The sequence below is a fragment of the Cydia strobilella genome, chromosome Z (assembly GCF_947568885.1).
Source record: "Cydia strobilella chromosome Z, ilCydStro3.1, whole genome shotgun sequence".
Taxonomy (NCBI): domain Eukaryota; kingdom Metazoa; phylum Arthropoda; class Insecta; order Lepidoptera; family Tortricidae; genus Cydia; species Cydia strobilella.
Genome location: NC_086068.1, coordinates 11,616,614 through 11,640,966, shown reverse-complemented (window position 1 = coordinate 11,640,966; position 24,353 = coordinate 11,616,614). Strand labels below are relative to the sequence as shown.

Below are 24,353 nucleotides of genomic sequence, written 5' to 3'. Positions count from 1 at the left end.
TATTTTATTTTTTATTTTTTGAATGGCAGTCGTTTCAGTAGTTCAGAATATTGAAATTTGCATAAAATATATAACTATATTATTGCCTGTGTAACAATAAATAATTAAATTAAATATCAAGTGTCCCTGTCCATTATTCAGAAAGCACAAACTCGGTGTGATAATAAAGGAAAATACTGTTATGTATTATGCAACTAATAATCAATGCATTATTTTCTACATTTGCAAAAATAAATTAGAATATTTTGGAAACTATGTATTTACTTAAGCGAAATTGTAACTATCGGAAATGATACGAGACAAGCAGCAACTATAAAATTAATAAATTTAAGCTTGTCAAATTCAAGACGACGAAACAAACTGGTCCAGTTAGACATAGGTAACCTAGGTAAGCTGGACGATAGACAAATTAAACTCATAACACCCCTTTGTGTCTAAAGGTGTGTATTAGAGTTCAAAATTAATAAAAACGGCGGCGTAAAAAGCGCAACAGTCACAATTTAAAAGTTGTTTTGGAAGCGATATTAAATATAGCGGAGTCTGCGCCTGCGTCAGTCCGTTTTGACAGCGCGCGAGAGAAGGCTGCATGAAGGTTCTCGTGACCGCTATACTTTACCGCACGAAAAGTAACGGTGAGTTTTTTTTACTTATGCAACGATGCTCTGCCCCAATAATGCCGAAAACTTGATGGTTTCACTTTCATATTCGCTAGCTATAATTATGATATGTATCAATGATTCACTTTTTCATCGAGTTTTCGAAATGCAAGTACAGATTATTTTTTCCAAATTATGTTATTAATTGTTCAGAGTTACGTATAAGTAAGAATATTCAATATCATTGCCCCCTCTCATTATTTTAAAAGTATTCTAACTATAAAGGGATAAATTACTATTTATACATTCACTAATGCATATTGTATATAGGTATCTAAACAATGATAATAGTCACTATTATAACAACATCACATAAGGTAGGTTCTTATAATAACTAGCTGTAGGACTAGTGTCATTCTCGCATGAGAAGAAACGAAATAAAGTTAACAAAGTGATACTATTATGATTGTAAGTACCTCATTTTTATAGGTACCATTTATTAAAACAATAAACAAAAACATAAGCTAAAAATGCAAAATACGGCTTGAAGGCCAACCAAAAAACGCTTAGATTTGCCTCTACTTTTACAATTTTAGATACATAGGCACAGGCAGGATCAAAATTAACGTATCAGACTAAACGTCAAAAGTATCTACTTTTTTCTTATAGCTTAACAAAAAGAGATATGCCTCTATATATAACAATTAAACTGTTGCAGATACCATTGAACACAAACTGTCGAGATTCTGTCTCATTTCTGTCTCTATGTATCTCGACGGTTTGTGTTCAAAGGTTTATATTAAGCTTGGTCTGCCAAGCTAACTCGGCAACGTTTTGATAGCACAGACTGTGCAAGTGCTATCTTAAACGGCATTATTTCATGGAAGTTTAACGTTTAAATAACACTTGCACAGTCTGTGCTATCAAAATCGCTGCCGAGTTAGCTTGGTCTGACTCTATATCTCTGGAATTATAATCGAGGGTGACATACCTGCTTTGACTCGTTGTTTCATACACTACCATTGTGCTGACTGACTATTTGCTGTAACGACTCTAATTTACTACCCGCATTATCAAAACAAAACAAATGACAGCTAAGAGATCATTTGGGCCATCCGCATGCGTAACTTTTGGAATGGGTATCCGCTGATGTGACTGTACTATGCCCGCCGAAACGGCCCAATTAACTTTCTCTAGCAACGCGAAATAGAGATTAGGCACCCAAATTGTTTTTCGTAACAACAACAAGTTATGTAACTCGAAAAATAATCGACTGTATGGAATTTAACAATTAAAAAACATACACCTGAAAACAATGATAACGCGGAAATTTCCGTACATAGTCCCAAGATGAAGGCTATTGACTTCTAACTGATTTTCGAGACGAATTATTTCTATAGAAACCATTAATTTAATTACCTATAAAGTACTAAAGTAATAATATGTTAGTTTATTCTTCTTATCAGTCACCATTCTTTTTAACCGACTTCAAGATTTCAAAAGGAGGAGGTTCTCAATTCGGTTGTTTTTTTTATGTTTGTTACTCCATAACTTCGTCTTTTCGGGCCCGATTTTGAAAATTCTTTTTTTGATTGTAAGTATATAAATACAGATTGGTCCCGTTTTTGTCAAAACGCAGTTTTGATAATGGGATCCATGAGGAATCGAGGGAACTTCTCAAATGTTAAAGGCATACATAAAGTGATTTTAGTATTTTCATCAACAAATCAAGCATTTACATTAAAAAAGTGACATTTGATGAAGTGGGACTGCTGATGATGATCAAAACGGAACTCTTCAATGACGCATATTTCATGTTTGGTGATTTGTCCTCTTCGTTATGTTTGTTAAGCAAATTAGGTTTTCAAGACACATTTTTATCAAGCTCGAGTTCTGATGATGGGATCCATGAGGAAACGAGGGAACTCCTCAAATGTGAAGGGCATACATATAGTGATTTTTGTATTTTCATCAACAAATCCAGCATTTCCATTTAAAAATTGACATTTGATGAAGTGGAGCTGCTGATGATAATCAGAATGGAACTCTTCAACGACACATAGTTCACGTTTGGCGATTTATTCTCTTCATTATAGACCCAGACCCAAACTTGGACCTGAACTTCTTTTTGAACTGCGATCCTCACAGAACCGAACTGCTATCAGAAAAGTGGGTTAGGTTAGGTTAGAACTGTGACCCTTACAGAAACGAAATGCTATCAGAACATTGGGTTAGATTAGGTTAGAACTGTGACCCTTACAGAAACGAAATGCTACTAGAAAAGTGGGTTGTTTTACCTCCTTTTCTACATAATTAGGCAAAAGATGCTGTCTTTTTCATTTCATTGTCTGGAATCTAAGAGTGCACCATCAACAATAAGTGAACTTGCAAGGGCAACCCCCATTGAAGTCTGTTTTTTTTTTTTTTAATTATTTATACAACCTCTTATTGCTGACTGTGACTGATGTTCCTTTACCTGTCTATCAATTCTTCCTCGAGGCCTTTCCTTTTGAATATGCCCTACACCTGCACGGCGACTGCACGCCAACTGCAACGTCGGCGTGCAGTTCCCATACAAATTACAGTCAAGTTGCTGTCCGTCTGTACCGGCCCTTACTCATTACAATGGACATTAATTGAAGTTAGCAGTAATAGATGGATACAGTCTAAGGAAAAAACGTGCCTCGGTAATCACGAAAATTTGATTCTCGTTCAGAGGGTGCTACTAGCTTTGGCCAACTGTCGTATAGATGGCGTTGACGGTTTCGTTTGTTATTAAACAATTTTAACGCATATCAGTGAAAAAACATGGGTCAAAATCATAAAAATAATTAATGCAAATAAAATAAAATAAATATACATATCTAAATACATTTTATCGTATTTTTAAAAATATTTATTTTTAGTTTTAAAGTGTGTCGACAGATGGCAGTGAATTTACTGGGGTTACAAAATTTACTATAACAGTACCGCTCTAGTATAAGTTACTCTATGCTAGTACACAGCCCATTGGAGTCCAAACTTTTTGACTGTCAAAAACGCAATATAAAAATTAGCATATCTGACATTCGAAAAATGGATTTAAATATCTGAAGAAGCAATATATGATCGCGTTTATCAGGTATACCATATCATATTTATGTCACTTTCACCATGTATTATCAATCTTCATTGTCATCAAATAAGTCTTGTCTATAGTATAGACGGAATTCAATATTTCTTCTTTTTTTTTGCTCTTAAGAAAGAAACATTTCTTGGACTTTCCACCATAACAACAATTAGTGCAAAGCGAAAGTTTTAATGCTATGCGATTTTGTTTTGTTTTTAACTATTATACTGCTATACTTAAACACTATACACAAAAATTATGAAACAAGAAACTGTAAAAACAAGTAGTTTCTGCTTTAAGTTGAACTAGTGGCTCTGTGAGCTGTAGACCTCGCCCTCAGCAGACCTTCCGCACTTAGTCAGACCAAGATAAGTTGGCACGTTGGCGGCGATTTTGGTAGCCCAGGTGGTGCATTGTATTATTTTAAACGTCAAACTTCTATGACATTATGACGTTTACCGTCTGGCTGGGCTATCTAAATCGCTGCCAATTTAGCTTGGTCTGACTCTACGTCAAACTATTATATTATAAACAAAAATTAATCCTTGTTACTCTCCTCCTCGAAATAAAAATTTGAATTTCAAAAACCTCGGGTAAAAGCTCATTTCAGATCTTTAGTGGGAATTTCTAGAACGGGTTTTTCCTTTCCATTTCTCATCCATTAGTTAACAATCTACAATATAGTACCTACTAAAACATAGTGTTGTTATTCAGCTTGGCTCACGGGACATAAGACAAATTAAATGAAAGTAACTCGTTTAATTATTAATTTGTAAACTTATTGATAACTACTGGAATTGGAAACCTACTGCACACTTGATATTCTTTGAAATTAGAGAATAGGTACATAGAGGTACATGTTGTTGTGTCATTCAACTTTTAATTATAAATTTGGACAAGCATACATCATAATTGGCCGCTGGTATATAAATAGTCATCAGTGATGACTCATCACGAATTCAGAGATCAATTCAAGTTTCATTTCATTTATTGACTGCAATCCATGGTACATATAGGTGTTATAATCATTTTAATTGTAACAGCATGGACCCTGAATAGGGTATAGCAAGAAAATCTTAATAACTAAATACTTAAAAATACTTTACAAAACTTAACATAACATAGATTTGATTAATTTCTAAATTTAATAATCCAAATATACTTCCAATGACATTTACAATACATTATCAATAAAATAATAATTATTCAATATAAATAGCAAGCATTAAACGTTGATTCAAGGCAGCGACGATTTCTCAGTCGAGTTTGTTTACAACATGTTATGCAGTTAAATCGGTATCGGTATCATTGGTATAATTATGAAATTTATGTTGCTAAAAGTGAGTCCACATTTTTGTTTTTGCGGTGTGTTACGAAATCTGTATTACTTTTCGTATGAGCAAAGACATATGTAACTATATGAGCCGAATAAAGTCTAAGGAAAAAAGTACGTCGGAAATCAAGAAAAAGTCATTCTCGGATAAGATGGCGCCACACCTTTAGCCTATGCTCGGCTAGATGGCGCTGACGACACCGTTTGATATTTAACAATTTTGACACATATCAGTGAAAGAACATGGGTCAAAATCATATGGCGTTCTAAAAAAAACCGGCCAAGTGCGAGTCGGACTCGTGCACCAAGGGTTCCGTACTTTTTAGTATATGTTGTTATAGCGGCAACAGAAATACATAATCTGTGAAAATTTTAATTGTCTAGCTATCACGGCTCATGAGATACAGCGTGGTGACAGACAGACAGACGGACAGCGGAGTCTTAGTGGTAGGGTCCCGTTTTTACCCTTTGGGTACGGAACCCTAAAAAAAAAAAAAAAAAATCATTTATATATTTTTTACATATATACAGTTTTTGATGTTTTTATACATTTTAATTTTTAGTTTCAATGCTGTGTCGATAGATGGCAGTAAATTTACAGTGACTAAGAAATTTACTATGACAGTAACCCTCTATAATATCTATTCTCTTTGGTATGAGACTGTCCGCGACCTACTCACTGCCACAGTATCAGGGCCAGACAGATCGAGTATTTTACGCCGCCTGCCGAGTAGTCGCCTCGCACCAGAAGCAGTTTTTTTTTTTGAACCTGACTTGGACTCTATTGCACTAGGGCAATTAGAGCGGTAGGACTGTGTGGGGGGATGGTAGCCTGGGGAAAATCCAGGTCCCTTCCGCATCACACGAGACGGTTTTGCTACGCTGGAATACTCCTAATGAGATTTCGCTCCAGCGCAGATCGGTTGAGCGGTCTCAACCTGATCTGAGGGTGTAAAGGGAATCGAGCTAATGGGAGGCGCTGCGTAGCGCAAAGTTGAACTTACACAGAAGCTGCCTTACGCAATACACACACGTATGCATTTTGCTTTCGTAGGATGCACAAAATGTTGAAGGAAATGTTTGTTTCGAGTGACTGCCTGAATACTTAACGAAGGCTCTATCTACCGTACGTTATTAATAATTGTCACATTGTGAATATAGTCGAAGACAGAAATGACCATGTCTCAAGAACTATTTAAGATATAAATTTAAGTTAGGACTCAACATGTTGCTAAAAATGACAAGAGATATTTGGTTTTAGGGGCTCTTTTACTTGTCAATAAAACATTGAATTGAGGAATGACTTTAACTTCTAAACATAACTTAGACTTTTAAGTGCTACAAGTTGTCTTGCATATAAAACGCATAGGTGGATGCCTAATTTGAATACTACTTAATATTATGTTCACTGCAGGTGAACGTCAGTTGGCTCGACCCCGGATTAATGGTCATTGCTCAAGTTCCCAAAAAGTAACTGGACCGGTTTACTTCAGATGATTGTTTTTGTACATGGGTCTTTAAACTTCGATTACGGTTTTAGTAAATAAATTACACAACTTTATTGTTCAATCTAGTTCAATACTTACAAATAGTAAGTATCGAATACCACACGACTCGATCAAATATTCAAAACACTAGATTCAGCCAAACATACTAACGGTAGGTCGCTAATATTCACATAATTACGCTCACGTTTCGCGCATATTTCGATCCGTATATCCGTAACGAGGATCCTTGACCAGGAACAATACTGGCAGGAAAGGCTTGGCGCGGTGGAGCCTGTGTCACGTGGTTTTGTTTGTTTACAAATGCCAATCATGAAACCAAGAAAGAACATAGGTATTAGTGGTAGTAGCGCAGTACCTATTTAAGGTAGGTTACTCGTAATAATCATTTCATCATCTTCCTCGCCTTGTCCCGGCATTTTGCCACGGCTCATGGGAGCCTGGGGTCCGCTTGGCAACTAATCCCAGGAGTTGAGGTGGGCACTAGTTTTTACGAAAGCGACTGCCATCTGACCTTCCAACCCAGAGGGGAAACTAGGCCTTATTGGGATTAGTCCGGTTTCCTCACGATGTTTTCCCTCACCGAAAAGCGACTGGTAAATATCAAATGATAATGATACTCGTAATAATCATTTGAAAAGATAGAATTCGTTAAAATAATTAAGTATGTAGATTAATTTGGTAAACTCAAGGTAAGGTTTTGTTCCTTCAAAAATGTTATCGTCCAAACGTTATTAAGTTTGCACCTCTCTATTACATGACGTGATACTCATACTCATACCTATATATACTTTATTGATAATATTAACTACAGGTCAGGCTTACATGCACTTACATGACTAATATCAAATTAATGTTAAGTGTACATATACAAGATTTATACATTTGGGAAAAATAAATGGATACAATTAACAAATCACTATCACTTACAACATTATTACTTACTCATACCAAAGACAGATATAACTCCGTAATAGATGGATACAGTCTAAGGAAAAAATGTGCCTCGAAAATCACGAAAATTTGATTCTCGTTCAGAGGGCGCTACTAGCTTTGGCCAACTGTCGTATAGATGGCGTTGACGGTTTCGTTTGTTATTTAACAATTTTAACGCATATCAGTGAAAGAACATGGGTCAAAATTATAAAAATAATTAATGCAAATACAATAAAAAAATTATACATATCTAAATACATTTTATTGTATTTTTAAAAATATTTATTTTTAGTTTTAAAGTGTGTCGACAGATGGCAGTGAATTTACTGGGGTTACAAAATTTACTATGACAGTACCGCTCTAGTATAAGTTACTCTATCCTCATACTCTTTTAAATAATTCGGATGCTACTGTGAAACTACTCGTATACACACATACGACGAGTGCGGTATGCAATGTGTGTATAAATCGTTAGTGTTACATTACAGTAACCCACACTTACTTTTGTAGCAGCCAATAGGCACTTATAGAAAAAAAGTAGCCCGAGCAATAATTTTATTTTAAAATCTAAGTAGGTATGTAGGTTAGTATAGTAACACTTCCCATTTTCCAGTAGCGACCTAAGTTAGCGGTAAACTACTGTATATTACCTTTTTTTTTAAATGGTTATAATTTCCATATTGTCGCAATACTTGTATCGTTAAGTAAGGCCGCCCGCGCCCCCAAGGCCCTGACATTCTTCCTACTGAAGGTTGTCGATCCATATAGTTTTACTAGCTGTTGCGCGCGACTTCGTGCGCGTGCTGGATTTGTATGTTGGTGGTTATATGTATATTCTACATGAGCATAGAATATTATGCAGCAAAAGATAGTAGTAGAGGGACGGTAAATCATTTGTTATACAACGCATGATATTTGTCTGTCACAACCTATCACAACCTACGAAGTTTCAAGCCTCTAACCGGAAAAAAATTGTTCTCATATACTTTTAACCCATTTAACTCCCTTAGGGAATTAATTTCTAAAAACGCTGAAATCACTTTACTTGCTTAATATTATTGTGTCTTTATACGACATTTCAAGTTCACTATTTACAAAAATTTCGTCCCCGATGCAAACTTTCAACCCTTTTTTCACCAAGTTAGGTAATGAATTTTCAAAAACGGTAATAAAAGTTTTCGGCTGTTTTAATATAATGACCTTTTACCAAGTCTCAACTTCTATCCCCTATTTAACCCCCTTTAAGGGTTGAGTTATCAAGAACGTTGAAATAAATTGTTTTGTAATCTTATATTATTATGCCTATCTAAGAAGTTTTAAAGGATTTGTAATGGATTCAAACTTTCAACCCCTTTTTAACCCTTTAAGGTGATGTTTTTTTTTAAACGCGAAAAAATAACTTTTTACCACCTAACCTTTTTCATCACCTTAGCTTAGGCGATGTATTTTTAAAAACCAGCCAAGTGCGAGTCGGACTCGCGCACCGAGGGTTCCGTACTTTTTAGTATTTGTTGTTATAGCGGCAACAGAAATACATCATCTGTGAAAATTTCAACTGTCTAGCTGTCAAGGTTCATGAGATACAGCCTGGTGACAGACACACTCATTGACAGACAGACGGACAGCGGAGCCTTAGTAATAGGGTCCCGTTTTTACCCTTTGGGTACGGAACCCTAAAAACGCTGAAATTAGTTTTCTTGATTTTTAATAGAATCCTTTTTAAAAGTTTGCTTGGGTAGTCCATGGGTGTTTTCTATGTATATAAACGTATGTATTTATCTAAATATGTATCGTCGCCTAGTATCCATATTATTTACAAGCTTTGCTTATGCTTAGTTTGGGGCTAGATGGATCTGTGTAAGATGGTCCCCAAATATTTATTTATTTATTTTATTTATAACTAGCTGTGCCCGCGGCTTCGCCTGCGTGGAATTCGGTCTGTGTCAGTAAGCGGCTAATTCACCCCTAATTTATCTCCCTCTCCCCTGGAGGCGGAACTTGAAGTGAAGTTGACAGATGGATACGCTAGAGGACTGTAGTCCAGATAAATATTTTACAATTAGGTGCCACTAAATAAAACTACACTCCAAAATATATTTTTTTGCCCTTATTAAATTTTTTTACGTGTTTTATACGACATAGAGTAGTAGGTGTATATCGAACGATACAGTACCATTTTGGTATTTTTACGTCCTTGACTGTACCTATCCAAATCATGTCCATGGCAAATATCATCCAAATTGGTCCTCCAGTCAAATCAGTCTAAGCATGACGCCGGCGACGCGCAGCGTCTGCCCCTACGACTTGTTGATGGTCATGGCGAAGCAGACGCTCACGGGAACCTGTAGGCGCTTGAAGCGGAACAGGAAGTTGCTCGGGATGAGGGGGATGCGCGGGAATCGCGGGATGAACACGGCTTCTCCGGCGCCACACTCCGTCAGGATCTGCGCCTACATATGTTTTGCGTACGATGTCTTTAGGTCAGTACTACAATAATAGTGAGTAAAAACCGTACTGATTTAAATATTTTGACATAGAATAATGTTTTTTTTTTTTAAGTAGCCACCTTCGTGGCCATTATTAAGAGGAAAGGGCACGGCCGCTTCTCCATACAAACGCAGTCTCCATTTTCCTCTATATTATGAAAATATGTTTAGGTACATAATTTGATGTATATTTATTTACCATAGCTAAACGGTACGTTTTACGTTTTTTTTCTACGTTTGACTTTTTTAGATTTTTTGATTATTGTAAAAATTAGGAGCGAAAAACTGATTTCAGACAAACTTTTTAATGCTTCTAACTTTTATAATAAGTAATTAAAAATTCCAAAAACACAAACGTACACGGGACATAGCTGTGGTTGATACACAACTAATTGTGTCAAAATATTTTGAATGATGTTAATATCAAGAGAGGAAAATGAGGACTAACAGTTGTATGAAAAGGTGATTTCGCGTGGGTCCTCCACTTTCGTCTCAAGTGCTTAAAGGATGCGATACGTATGAATATGGATGCGATATAATTACGATTAGGTATTTGGCAGAATTAATCTTGGTGTTCCTAAGATGTATTTAAGAAGTGGAGCTACCTGATGTAGGGGGATGGGGATGTTTAAGATTAGGTTCTAAGTCGTTTAGTATCATTTTCAACTAAATCAAAAGACGTATACGTAGATTTCATGTAAATCAGTTCAGGCGGTTATTGATTACCCCTACAATATTACACCTTCCTTTTCAGTTTTAAGGTATTTTTTTTTGGATAAAAGCTACCCTATGTTCTTCTACGGGACTCTATACCAAATTTTATTTAAATCGGTTCAGCGGTTATTGAATCCCACATGAATTTCCACCTCCCTTTTCACACCCTTAAGGGATGATGTTTGAGATAAAAACTATCCTATGCACTTCCCTAGAACTCAAACTATCTATATACCAAAATTAAGCTAAATTGGTTCAGCGGTTTAAGCGTGAAGAGGAATTAAAAAAGTATTATTTTTTCATATTTTTTGTGTTTTCACTCCGGAATGGTGTCATTTTGATATCAGAAATGAATTCGGCATACCCGATTTATACAAAAACGATACCTAACTTGGCCTAGTAGCTTAAATGATATAGTTATCAAGATAAAGTTTTTAACCCCTTTTTCATCACCTTGGGGGATGAATTTTTAAAAACGCTGAAAGTTATTTTCTTGCTTTTTAATATAATACCTTTTTGCAAAGTTTCAAATTCCTAGCTTAAAATAAAATTTGCACCACAAGACAAACTGTCATACCCTTTTCAACCCCCTGAGGCGTTAAATTTCCAAAAACGTCGAAATTACTTTTTTTTGTAATCGTCTATTATACCTTTCTAAGAAGTTTCAAAGCATTTGTAATGGATTCAAACTTTCAACCCTCTTTTAACCCCGTTAGGGGACGTATTCTTGATAACGCTGAAATCACTTTTCCTGTATTATAATAATATGCCCATATACAAAGTTTCAAGTAACGCACTCGAAAAACATTTTTATATCCATACAAACTTTCAACCTCTTTTTCACCTCCTTAGGGGATGAATTTTCAAAAACGCTGAAATTAGTTTTCTCGTATTTCAATAATATATCTTTTTACGAAGTTTCAAATTGCTAGCTTAAAATAAATCTTGAACCCCATACAACCTTTTTTAACCCCTTAGGGATAAAATTTCTAAATTTTTTATAGCCTATAACCTGGCCGTGGTTTTTTTCGACAGATTAGTAAAGTTTGCATCAAAATCCGTTCAGCCGTTTTCATTTGATGCGCGGTCAAATAAACAGACAAACATAAACAGACAAACAGACAAAAATTCTAAAAACTGTTGGAACGTGTTCTGTTATCGATTCTAAGTATCCCCAGCCAATTTTTTTTCGAATATCTTCCATCTACAGACTTTCGACCCTCTTCCGCTTTATTATATATATAAGATAAGATAAGATGAAAAACAATACATATTTTCTACTGTACCTACCTACATATACATATTACCATAGAGTAACTTATACTAGAGCGGTACTGTCATAGTAAATTTTGTAACCCCAGTAAAGTCACTGCCATCTGTCGACACACTTTAAAACTAAAAATAAATATTTATAAAAATACGATAAAATGTATTTAAATATGGATAAATGATTTTTTTTATTTGCATTAATTATTTTTATGATTTTGACCCATGTTCTTTCACTGATATGCGTTAAAATTATAAATAACAAACGAAACCGTCAACGCCCTCTATACGAGTGTAGGCCAAAACTAGTGGCGCCCTCTGATCGAGAATCAAATTTTCGTGATTTTCGAGGCACGTTTTTTCCTTAGACTGTATCCATCTATTACGGAGTTATATCTATCTTTGATATTACACAAACATATTACCTACATATAGGTAGGTATGTAAGCGTAGGGTTTAAAGTTATAAATTTCCCGATAATAGACCGCTGTCCAAAGCGTTTTATTTTTTTGAGTTGACGTTAACTTAACACTGTCCTGCTAAGGCAAAAGGCGGGGTCTTGGTGACCTTAGTCGTTGGAGATGACGCAATGTGGAGCGATGCAGAGATTTCAAGGTATAAGTATTTAAAACTGACCTTTGTAGTAATAATGAATGATTGGATCGCTTTCACCAGTTTATGGAATCTTTCCGAATCCGAAATTAACGGAAATAATCCTCCTCATGTATTAAGGCAAAGGCTCCCATTAGAGAGCCCCCATTACGAGTTAAGTATTATGTAATAATAGCCTACATTATTTCTATTCTATTTAAACTAGTCTTTGCCCCAAAATAGCTAGACTTCAACCAAGCTAATTTGGCAGCGATTATGATAGCCCAGGCGGTGCTAGTCTCGGCGCTACCAACTATTTAAGCTTGGTCTAACTCTCTACTCAAAGGAGCAGAACTACCTTTGCGTAATGAGTTAACATTGAAAGCGGCAACTTTGTTTAGCGCAGCGGGCCGAAAGTTGACGCTTTCCGGAAGGATGGCATAAAAAAAATATTTAACTTAAAATCTTTCTTAATGAATTCTAAAATAAATTTCGTTTTTTACTTATTAAAACATTTGACTCGCTGTCAACGATTTGAACTGTCACGGAATAGCGAATTTTTTAGTCCCTTTTATGTATTTCATTCACATTTATTTTTTGCGAGAAAATATTGTCGCTTCTGGCTGGCGATCGGTCATTACTTAAATTCGGTGATGTTTGTTCAAGTTCTTGTTTGCTTAAGTACGATGACTAAGATTTCTGTAGTTATACCTACGTACAAAGTTGGTTTTATCTTGTGAACTGGTGCTCATCTTGCGCTTGCGCATACCATAACTGATACAATAGTGACCCGTTTCCGTGGTTCTTGAGCGTAAATCGAGTATCGGAGTGAACAGCGTTTTACGATAAAACAGTTTAACTTTTTATTAACTTAACCCCCATTATTTTCAGTTTATCATGCATTTATAAAAAAGTTACAACAAATCTGCCAATATTTGGAATTTGGAACAAGTCAAACAAACGGAAATACGAAAATTGATAGCAACGGCACGAGAATAGTTATTTGTTATATAGGGTGCAAAGTTGTATTTTAACCGCGAGCGTGGATTTGAAATTCACAGATGATGTATTTCTGTTGCCGCTATAACAACAAATATTAAAAAGTTCGGAACCCTCGGTGGGCGAGTCCGACTCGCACTTGTCCGGTTTTTTATCCCATCGCCTCGTTCATTTTAGATTCCATCAGCTCTTAATAGTCCTTACGCCCTAGGTGCGTCTACATATCAGATGTATATGTATTCTTAGTGCCTCTGTTTGCGTCCCATGACACAGGCAAGTGCAGAATCCGCTCTGTGTAGACCTTACATCTCAACAGGGCCTCTACATGTTGACCGCAGTATAGTGAGTCGGTTTTTTGTCTAGAAGTCTTCTAGAAATACCATATTTAGTATTTACCCATATGTGAGATGACATAAACGGAAATAGTAACCTATAACCTGATTTGCCAACAATGCCAACCTACTAGTTCCGCCCACGCCTCCCAAATGTCCGGAACAATGTTGTTTCGTGATGGGTAAGTAAATAAGTACATATAAATAATAATAACTGATCAAACCCAAGTACATAATTTGGAGTTGAAACTTTAGGTCCATGGGGTCCCAGCGCGCACAAGTTATTTGCAGAAATCGCGAAGCGTCTGGTTGACGTAACTAGTGCCGAAGAGCTGGCAGCTTCCTCGCACAACGTATCAGCATTGCGATACAGCGAGGAAAATCCGCCAGCATCCTTGGTACAATGCCTCAAGGGCCTATTTCAGATTTAAGCTAGTTATTCAATTCAATTCAATTATTTATTCATAAAATTTTACATTTAATTTTATTAATTTCGTTTACGTAGTACCACTGTATATATATCTTGTATGTAAATAAAGTATTTAAAAAAAAGTACATAATTCTTGTAAAAGTTCATAATTGTTTCTGTAAGCTGTATCTTTTACTGAGGTGTGCCAATAAAGAGTATTCTATCTATCTATCTATAATTATAATTAATAAGGAAAATATATATTTTTAAGGATTGCGTGATGGTACGGATGGTCTGCCATCTTGTGGCCTGAGTCGGAAATATAAACTGTACATTGACACTTCACGCCAAAGCAAATGTTCCCCTCTATAGTTCACGTACGTTTTCTTATGCATTCTAGGGTCAGCCACCTTGTGGGCTACATTGGAAGCTTAAACTTGACATTATAATTCGCGCCAATAAACAAAATTTATGAGATATTTGTAAGAGGTTCCTAACTTTTAGGAATAAAGTATTTTAGCGCTGCAGCCAAGGTTAACTGCCGAAGGCTGACAAAACCACGACAGTAATTACACCTGTTGACCCCATATTTACATAAAAATCATCTGAGCACTACGTGACGAACGCGGTTAGAGTTTATTATTTGGCAGCGAAGTTCAGGGTTAAATGTCTGCCCAAGAATATTGCCGCTGTCTGTTGTTTATACCTATAACCATATAACTTATGTAATGAATACATTGACGATTTGAAAGTTTTAATGACAAATGATAAGGAATTGCTTCTTCCGTTTTTATCAATAGAAACAAGGTTTTTTTTTTAAATTGCACTTTTTTACAAATCGCCTGATCCTGGGGTGAGCTACTTTATCAACGGTCCCACATAAAATAGTACTACTTAAATCTACTTTACTTTTCACGGCTTTGCCTTGAGAGGAAGAAAGAGGTCCTCTTTAATCTTAAGGGGCTTAATGTCCCAGTGATTGATTAACTACTAATCAAAATTATGGATAAATACCTATAATATTACATATATCTTTTTTACAGAAAATGGAGTCCAAACCTTCAGTTAGGGAATTCTACAAGGGCAGGAACGTCCTGGTGACCGGCGGCTCTGGCTTCATGGGCAAGGTGCTCATTGAAAAGCTGCTGTACACAATCCCCGACATCGGAAATGTATACGTATTAATCAGGTCGAAAAGGGGAAAATCTATCAGACAGCGCTGGGAGGACATGCAACGGTCCCCGGTAACTTACTTAATATTGACTTTTTTTTGACTCGTTAGTGTGATTGTAGAATCTCGCCAGAACAAACTTTCCCAAGATTTATCGATTTTTTGCCTCGTTAAGCCCTTATAGTACTTATATAAATATCATTTTAGATTCGTTCAAGACGCTTACATATTACATAGTATAGGGGCAATCGTCCACAAAGCTCCAGTGCCTGGTCTCGCGCGGGCAAGATACATACCATATACCTTATACTTACATAACACACGTGAGGTGATAATTATTTATTTTTAAACTTTATTGCACAGTAAAAGTTGTACAAAAGGGGAACTTAATGTCAGAAGGCATGTGTAGAGTTTGTGAAGTTAGGCTTGTAGAGTTAGAAGCTTGGCTCTACAAGATATCTGATAACTTTTTGACAGTGCGAGCCCTATGGTTTCGTCTTGGCAACATTTTGCATGAAAATGTTTTTGCGTGGAATCATATTTACCTAAATTTTACAGGTTTTCGATAGAATAAAAAATGAGAAAAAGAGTGGTTTTAAGAAAATTGTACCAATCCAAGGAGATGTCCTCTACGAGGACTTAGGTGTCTCCAGCAAGAATTTGGATATCATGTCCGAAGAGGTGTCGGTGGTGTTCCATTTCGCCGCGACCTTGAGGCTGGAGTCGCCGCTAAAGGACAGTGTGGCCATGAACACGGCGGGAACCATGCGCGCCCTGAATGTTGCCAGGAAGTTTAAGAATCTGGATATGTTTGTGCACTTATCGACAGCTTTTTGCTATCCTGACTATAGAGTATTGGAAGAAAAGGTATGATTCCAGAATTTGTTACTATCGTCGTCGTTACTATTAAAATGTCAGACAAATTGTTTCGTTTTCAAGCAAAAGGTACCACATTGTCAGGTTATTCGTATAAAGATACAAGCAAATTTCGTCCTTATGGTAGGCGACAATGTGGTACCGTTTGCTTGAAAACGTCACAATTGTCGAGAGCCCACCAAACGCGAATAAAGACTACGAGACATGAAGATAATTTAGAAAGCGTTAGAATTAGAACTAAGATATATAACGTTTAGATAAGGTAACTTATTGTGCCCACATCACTTAGGTATTGATTAGATGGCCCACATAAGACTTCTCACGGTAACTACACGTTGACGCTCACATACTAATTTAGTAGGTATGAGGTGGACTTTTACTCATGTACTTAAACAAAGAAATATTAACAGAAGATGAGTTCGGGGTTAAGCCCCTTTAGTTTAAAATGGCCTTATGAATTGAAATACCATCAGGTCGTTTATGCGCCACGCATAGTACTATATATTTTACAAATAAACGATAAGCGCCTACGTCGCTGACTGCGAGTCTTTGAAAATGTTGAGTTATTTATAGTGCGTTGAGATCCCGATCCATACTAAAGTTCAATTTCAGTTCCATTCTCCAACCGCGGATCCCCACGACATCATGCGCCTGTGCGATTTCTTAGACGAGAAGCAACTAGCTCTGCTAACGCCGTCCCTGCTAAACCATCATCCGAACACATACACCTACACCAAACGACTCGCCGAGAGTTTGGTCATGAATGCGTACCCTGAATTACCTTGCGTCATTGCTAGACCCACGATTGGTAAGTATAACCTCCTTATTCATAAAACTTTCAAAAGCAAAGCAAACACAATATAAGAATATTATATATTTTATTTATTTTTTTAATGCAAATTTCTGCCAAAAAGTAATTAATACCTAATAATAAGCAAATTAATTACCATCCGGGTAATGACTTAGTTTTTGAAGGCGGTGCCAAACCAACAAAAACTTTCTTTGCTGCCAAATAGAAAAAGAAATACGAGAAGTAGTTAGTAGTGCAAGAACTAAACATGTCTTTCTGTTGGATTGGCACCTTCTTCGAAAACTAAGCCATTACCCGGATGGTAATTAATTTGCTTATTATTAGGTGTTAATTACTTTTTGGCAGAAATTTGCTTTACGACGGGATAGGGACTGGACAAGGATAGGGGGTGGGGTATATAAAAATTATTTTGTGCTTTTCAGTGGGTTGGTTTTTTGAAGGCGGTTCCCTTTTTTTTAAAAAGAATTGAAATTAAATTATTACAGTTTTTACTTATTTTATGGTTTTTATTTTGTTTTTCTTTTAAATTTTTTATAAATTTTTTATTTATTTTCATTTATTTATTTATTTATTGTTCATAAATATGTCTCTTTCAGTGTGCCCGTCACTCAAGGATCCCATTCCTGGCTGGGTGGACAGTCTCAACGGGCCGGTGGGCGTGATGCTGGGCGCCGGTAAGGGCGTCATCAGAACTATGCTGTGCGACGGCAGCTTGAACGCGCAGGTCATCCCCGTCGATTTGGCCATCAACGGCCTCATCACTCTCGTAATGGTTGAAGTGACGAAAAAAACAAAGTAAGTGTGGGTACAGTCGCCATCAGATGCTCCGCCAAGGTGCTCAAAAATATCTCAATTCGCACTCTAGCGCCTTAAAACAAGGGCTGGTACCCTAGCGGTAAGAGCGTGCGACTTGCAATCCGGAGGTCGCGGGTTCAAACCCCGGCTCGTACCAATGAGTTTTTCGGAACTATCATTTGTACGAAATATCATTTGATATTTGCCAGTCGCTTTTCGGTGAAGGAAAACATCGTGAGGAATAATCCCAATAGGGCCTGGTTTACCCTCTGGGTTCGAAGGTCAGATGGCAGTTGTTTTCGTAAAAACTAGTGCCTACGCCAATTCTTGGGATTAGTTGCCAAGCGGACCCCAGGCTCCCATGAGCTGTGGCAAAATGCCGGGACAACGCGAGGAAGATGATGCACTCTAGCGTCTTGAGAATAAATAGAGGCGTGTTCAGATATTTGTGAGCACCTTGGCCGCTTCAATATATCTGATGGCGACTGTAAAGTACGATTTCAAACCACGAAGTCCAAACTAAGACATCTCACGCAGTTAGAGGTTTTCTTTTTCTGTTCGATAAAGTACTTACTTAGCACATTTTAATTCAACCATTGGTTGATGGGTCTCGTTTAATAATCCTATACCTTTAAACGAGCAATGCTTAATGCAATAAGTATTTATATATTTCGGTGATCTCGGAAACGGCTCTAACGATTTAGGTTTTCGGGGGCGAAAAATCGATCTAGCTAGGTCTTATCTCTGGGAAAACGCGCATTTTTGAGTCATTATATGTTTTCCCAGCAAAGCTCGGTCTCCCAGGTAGTTGCTATTTTAAATTCCTTTCTTGTCAATTCAATTCAATAGCTTTTTCAATCTGACTAATCCCATTCCCATCCTTAGTTTGTTGGGGATAAAGCAGCTTAGACTAAAATTTTCTAGGTACCTAATTTAGACTTGGGTATATTCTACTGTACTACTTATGCTTTAAATTATTTCAGATCCGAACACATACCCATTTACAACTTGAATGGAGGACACCTAAAACCAACCACATGGGGAGAAGTACTAGATATAGGGAAGAAGTATGCCCGAAAATACCCCTTGGCTTGGCCGTTGTGGTACCCCAACGGGGACATTACGACTAATTACTTTCTACACGAAACAAAACGCATTCTCTTCCATTTGGGCCCGGCGTATCTCATTGATTTTCTTCTTTTAATCACTGGACAGAAACGATTGTAAGTATATATTTAGTAGCTTGTTAACCAAGGGATGAAAGGCACTCATTTCTGCCGAGGTACTTTGGCGCTCGACCGCAGTGAGAGCGCCAATAGTCCAAGGCTGAAATGATGCCTTTCACCCGAGTTTAACACTACTTTTCATTTCGAATACGAGGAAAGAAAAATACATGTTTTTTTTTAAACATGACTACGTATATTTTTTTATAGCATTAAATTTCTTGAGGGTACTTTCAATTAACCATTTAGGTAAAAGTATCGTTATTAATGGAAAGGGGTGTTCAATATCAGAATTGAAATTGTACAATAAATCCATTTAAACCCAAATTTTAATTGCTTATCGTAAAAAAAAATTAAAAAAAAACGTACTGAAACGTATCATTTTCTGCATATTTTTTAGAACAACAATAACCCTCTTTCAGAGCATGAGAAATGAAAATTTTGAAAAGTAATATATAAATGTGTGAGCTGAGATGCAAATGTAAATTGTGTAAGGATACCTTTTTGACGTTTCCTCTATAAAAGTCCTTGTCGGTCGACAACAAAGCGAAGCGCACGGGCACCTACCTTTTCTCGAAGCGCTTCGTCGTTTTTTTGAACCCTCATAACTTGGGTTTGGATTATACCAAATAAACAGTTACATAGCTCTTATACTTTAGATTTTATTAATATCTAAAAAACCCCGATTTCGTCACTCACTCACTGATGATCATCAAAACCTTTAGGGTACTTCCTGAAATCCTAGGAAGCTGAAATTTAGTATGTAAGATAGTCTTAGTACACAAACAACAAAAAAAAAACTAAATTTTTAGCCCCTAAGGGGGTGAAAATGGGGGTGGAATTTTGTATGGGGAATTCATAACCGCTGAACCGATTTAGTTGAAATTTGGTATGTAGATAGTTTTTGTTATAGGGAAACATATATAATAGTTTTCAACCCCAAAATCACCCCGTAAGGGGGTGGAAAAAGCGTTAGGGAGAAAAGGGGGTTGAAGTTTGTATGAGGAATCAGTAAAAAGCAGATTGTGTAAAAGATGCCTCCAGATACGTATTTCAGGATTTTTAATAGTAAATTACCGCCAACCCTTTAAATTAGGGGACGGAAGATTGTCGTAAGCAACTTACAAAAAGAAGTGAAATCCCACCAAAAACATTATCATGTAAAATGTTGCCAAGACGAAACCACAAGGCTCGCACTGTTAAAAAGTTATCAGATCTCTTATAAAGCCAAGCTTCTAACTCTACAAGCCCTAACTTTACAAACTCTACACCTTAGTCAAATTATGTGGCTTGGCCGTTTCGTTACTACAAGAACTATTGTATAATAAAAAATAATGAATAGTGAATACATTTTTCACCTTACGTCCATGTGACGGTAGCGAAACGGCCAAGCCACATATTTTGACTAAGCTGCAGAGTTTGTAAAGTTAGGGCTTGTATTGTAGTGTTAGAAGCTTGGCTCTACAAGACATCTGATAACTTTTTGACAGTGCGAGCCTTTATTGTTTCGTCTTGGCAACATTTTACATGAAAATGTTTTTGGTGGGATCAGTTTTTCACCTTACGTCCATTTGACGGCGAAACGGCCAAGTCACATAATTTAACTGAGGTGCAGAGTTTGTGAAGTTAGGGCTTGTATAGTTATAACCTCTACAAGATCTCTGATAACTTTCTGATAGTGCGAGCCTTATGGTTTCGTCTTGGCAACATTTTACATGAAAATGTGTTTGGTGGCATTTCAATATATGTTTTTCTACTCGACGAGTATAATCTGTGTATTACAACTTCATATACAATACTACAACCTTACTCATTTTAACGTTGGATAGTCTATGGCACTTCCGACTCAAGCATAAGAATTTTATCGATACGTAATATTGTCTTCGGTTACCGCGATAGTTACTCATGAAATCCGTTTCCATAGTTTTATAGTTTTATTTTATCGATACGGTTTAGTCAATTATAAAAATTTTGAAAACAGAATTTCATACATTTCGATAAAATATTTCTTGTTTAAGGAGACTTGATTCAATGCAAATTAGCCTACTTAAACACGCTGCTGCGTCGCATCTCCTTTGTGAGTGGTTGGCCAACAAAAACATTTTATTTTATGTTGTAGTAGAAACAATTGCTTAATAAGTCAGAAACGCGCATGTGACACCCTTCATATAGCAACATCCATACCCTACGAAAACCGCTTAGCGTTGCTTGTTAGTCTCCATAGGCTACGGTGGCCAAAATCGAGAAAAAAACTGTCTTAAAATTGAATTTGCAAGGAGCAGGTTCCAATCTCGTCAAGCTTCGTTGCTTAAACACGGTACTCGACTGAAAAGCTCTCTATTATATCACGATTGTATAAAATACTATTAAGTGACCTACGTTCAAAATAAGTAGATGCAAGTGACGTAGGTAAAGGTATCTGAACTGTACAAATTTATATCCTGATCAAAATGCTTTAATTATTACTTGTTTTTATTATTCTTAATTTCTGTAGTTTAATGCGATTATTTCGGTTATACGCCTAAGAGCCAGGTTGGTTCATGATTTTCATGATTGACTACAGCAAAGTATTGTTACCAGACGCTTAGAGGATGACTTACGTTAGACCGGACATGACAGGTGATCACGTGGTGCTTTCCATAGAAAACGAAGCGCCGGAAGCTCCGGCCCGGACACGGCCCGGTCTAACGTGAGTCATCCTTAGAAGTTGTAATTATTACTTGGACCAAAATTTAATAAGCGACAGGTTATCATGCGGTTAAAGTCTATTTTGAATAAACGAACTGATCTTGTTACTGTAAATATGTACTTTGTTTACAGCATGACAAGGTTACAAGATAGAATATCCCAAGGGCTGGAAGTGCTGCAATACTTCACCACACGAGAGTGGTTCTTCCCCTGCCCTAACTATGACGCCATTCATACAAAATTGTCCGACGAAGATAATGAGTTATACTTAACTTACGTAGATGATTTAGACAGGGAAGACTACATGATTAAAGCAGTGGAAGGTGGACGCCAATTCTGCATGAAAGAGGACTTTGCGAAAGTCAAGTACAACAGAATGTACCATAACTTGTGAGTAATCGTCTACAACTAGTTAAAATCTAATTTCCCATTTAATATTGCAGTAGGAAGGTACGAAAGTAAGAAAAAAATACTAACCTACATTACTTTTAGATAGTTTACAATTTACGCAGCGTTTTACATCTATTACTAAGACTCCGCTGTCCGTCTGTCTGTCTGTCCGTCTGTCTGTCACCAGGCTGTATCTCATGAACCGTGATAGCTAGACAGTTGAAATTTTCACAGATGATGTATTTCTGTTGCCTCTATAACAACAAAATTATAAAGTATTGAACCCTCGGTGGGCGAGTCCGACTCGCACTTGGCCGGTTTTGTCTGTAACATGTTACTCAGGCCTCAGAACTAGAGCCTCCGTTTAAAAAATAATTGCATCCAACTTGGAATTCATAAAATATATAAAAAAAAAAACACAATTTGTAAAGCACAAACGTAGGTACCTAATAGATCCAAAATATGATACCAGTTTAAAAGTGAAAACTTTGTTTTCGTCCCCGCACTTACTTGTGGTTGACAGTCGAATAACATATGATTTTTTTGCAGCTTGTTCGTGTTGGACATCATATTAAAGATAGTGTTCTGGTGTTTCGTCTTGTCGTTCTTCGCCGCCTGGTTCGAGCCAGTCCGCTACGTGTTCTCGTTGGGCGAGCCGGTGGTGAAATACTTACCTTTCCTTGGCCCATTAGTCAAGTCGGATTAATCTACAACTAAAGCTCATTAACAATGTTAAATGCTACGAGTTTTGTTTTGGGGAGAAAATCGAATGGCATTGGCGTAAATGATAATGATAAGGTTCGAGAAAAACTGACACTACAAAACTGTTAAAAAAATAAAATTTAGCCTGCGGATTACGTCCTGTACAGTAGGCTGCACAGTTTACTGACTCCTTGCATAGAACGCTGTTTGCAGGGCGGTCAGTTATCTCTGCAGCTTACTGTACTCGTAGGAGAATTTATGTTGATAAGATTCTCGGAAACGACACTGGCATTCGATTATGTTTACAGGGAAACATTCTGTTTTCAAGGTGGACTTAGAATAATGCTTCCACCTACATTTTTAAGCCTCATTACTACAGTCAGCTGTAGAGATAGTAAATAAATTATTACGTTTATCCAATATACATACTCGTATTCACGCTTGTTTAAAATCAGCGCATTATAGGTATGCAAGTTATCAGAATGTGACTTCGAATTATTGTTTTTTTTTAGGGTTCTGTACCCAAAGGGTAAAAACGGGACCCTATTACTAAGACTCCACTGTCCGTCTGTCTGTCACCAGGCTGTATCTCATTAACCGTGATAGTTGGACAGTTGAAATTCTCACAGATGATGTATTTCTGTTGCCGCTATAACAACAAATACTAATAGCTACGGACTCCTCAGTGGGCGAGTCCGACTCGCACTTGTCCGGTTTTTTTTGTTTGACAGCTATGTGGGTATTATTATTTCTGATATCTGTATTGTTGTGATCTCTGTTTTTTATTGTATTTGCATGCATTTCTATGTTTTTTATGCAAATAAATGATTGAATATGAATTCGAAAAATAAAACGTGGTGTATGTGCGTAGTGTGCGTTGGTAGGCAATTTTTTTGTCAATAACAACACTGATTTGTTACCTCGGTCTACTTAATATCGGCATATATAATCTGTCAAGCCATTTCCGTAAGTATATAATGGCGGCAAATTTAAAAAATGTAGGCGAAAGTGTTATCGTCCCATAGAAAATTTGAATTTCGCGCCTTTTTCTACTGACAAAGTGGTTTGACCGGCTATATATTAAACCGGTGTACGAAGAAGGCACATTTTACGGTATCAACATTTTAAGAAGGTGGGCACCTATTCCATTCGGTGAACGTTATCTACATGTCACAGGCAAATTGTAAGAATCCGCCGATTTCACGTTTGTAAAATTGCCGAAGGCAAATTGTAAAAAGTGCAATTTGCCGCGTGGAAAACTATGAAAAACGCTGGGATCTCCATCAAATCTGGAGTTCATCGGACTTATTAGGGGCGCGTGGGACGGGGGAGTAGAGGCTTTTGGATCTGGGTGGCTCCGGCGTTGCGGAAGAGCAGACCTTCCGCCCTCGCGTGACGAAGCACAGTCACTACACTCGACT

At 36.9% G+C, this 24,353-nt stretch overlaps 1 protein-coding gene across 1 annotated transcript; it reads left to right on the top strand.

Annotated features, from left to right (window-relative positions):
* The first annotated feature begins 533 nt into the window (after positions 1-533).
* LOC134753825 (putative fatty acyl-CoA reductase CG5065) lies at positions 534-22,981 on the top strand. The gene is made up of 8 exons (XM_063689768.1): positions 534-632; positions 15,320-15,520; positions 16,006-16,314; positions 16,936-17,131; positions 17,731-17,929; positions 18,913-19,152; positions 21,973-22,230; positions 22,780-22,981. The coding sequence occupies exons 2-8, from the start codon at positions 15,323-15,325 to the stop codon at positions 22,934-22,936; spliced, it is 1,557 nt and encodes a 518-aa protein (XP_063545838.1). The 5' UTR covers positions 534-632; positions 15,320-15,322; the 3' UTR covers positions 22,937-22,981.
* Positions 22,982-24,353: the final 1,372 nt, after the last annotated feature.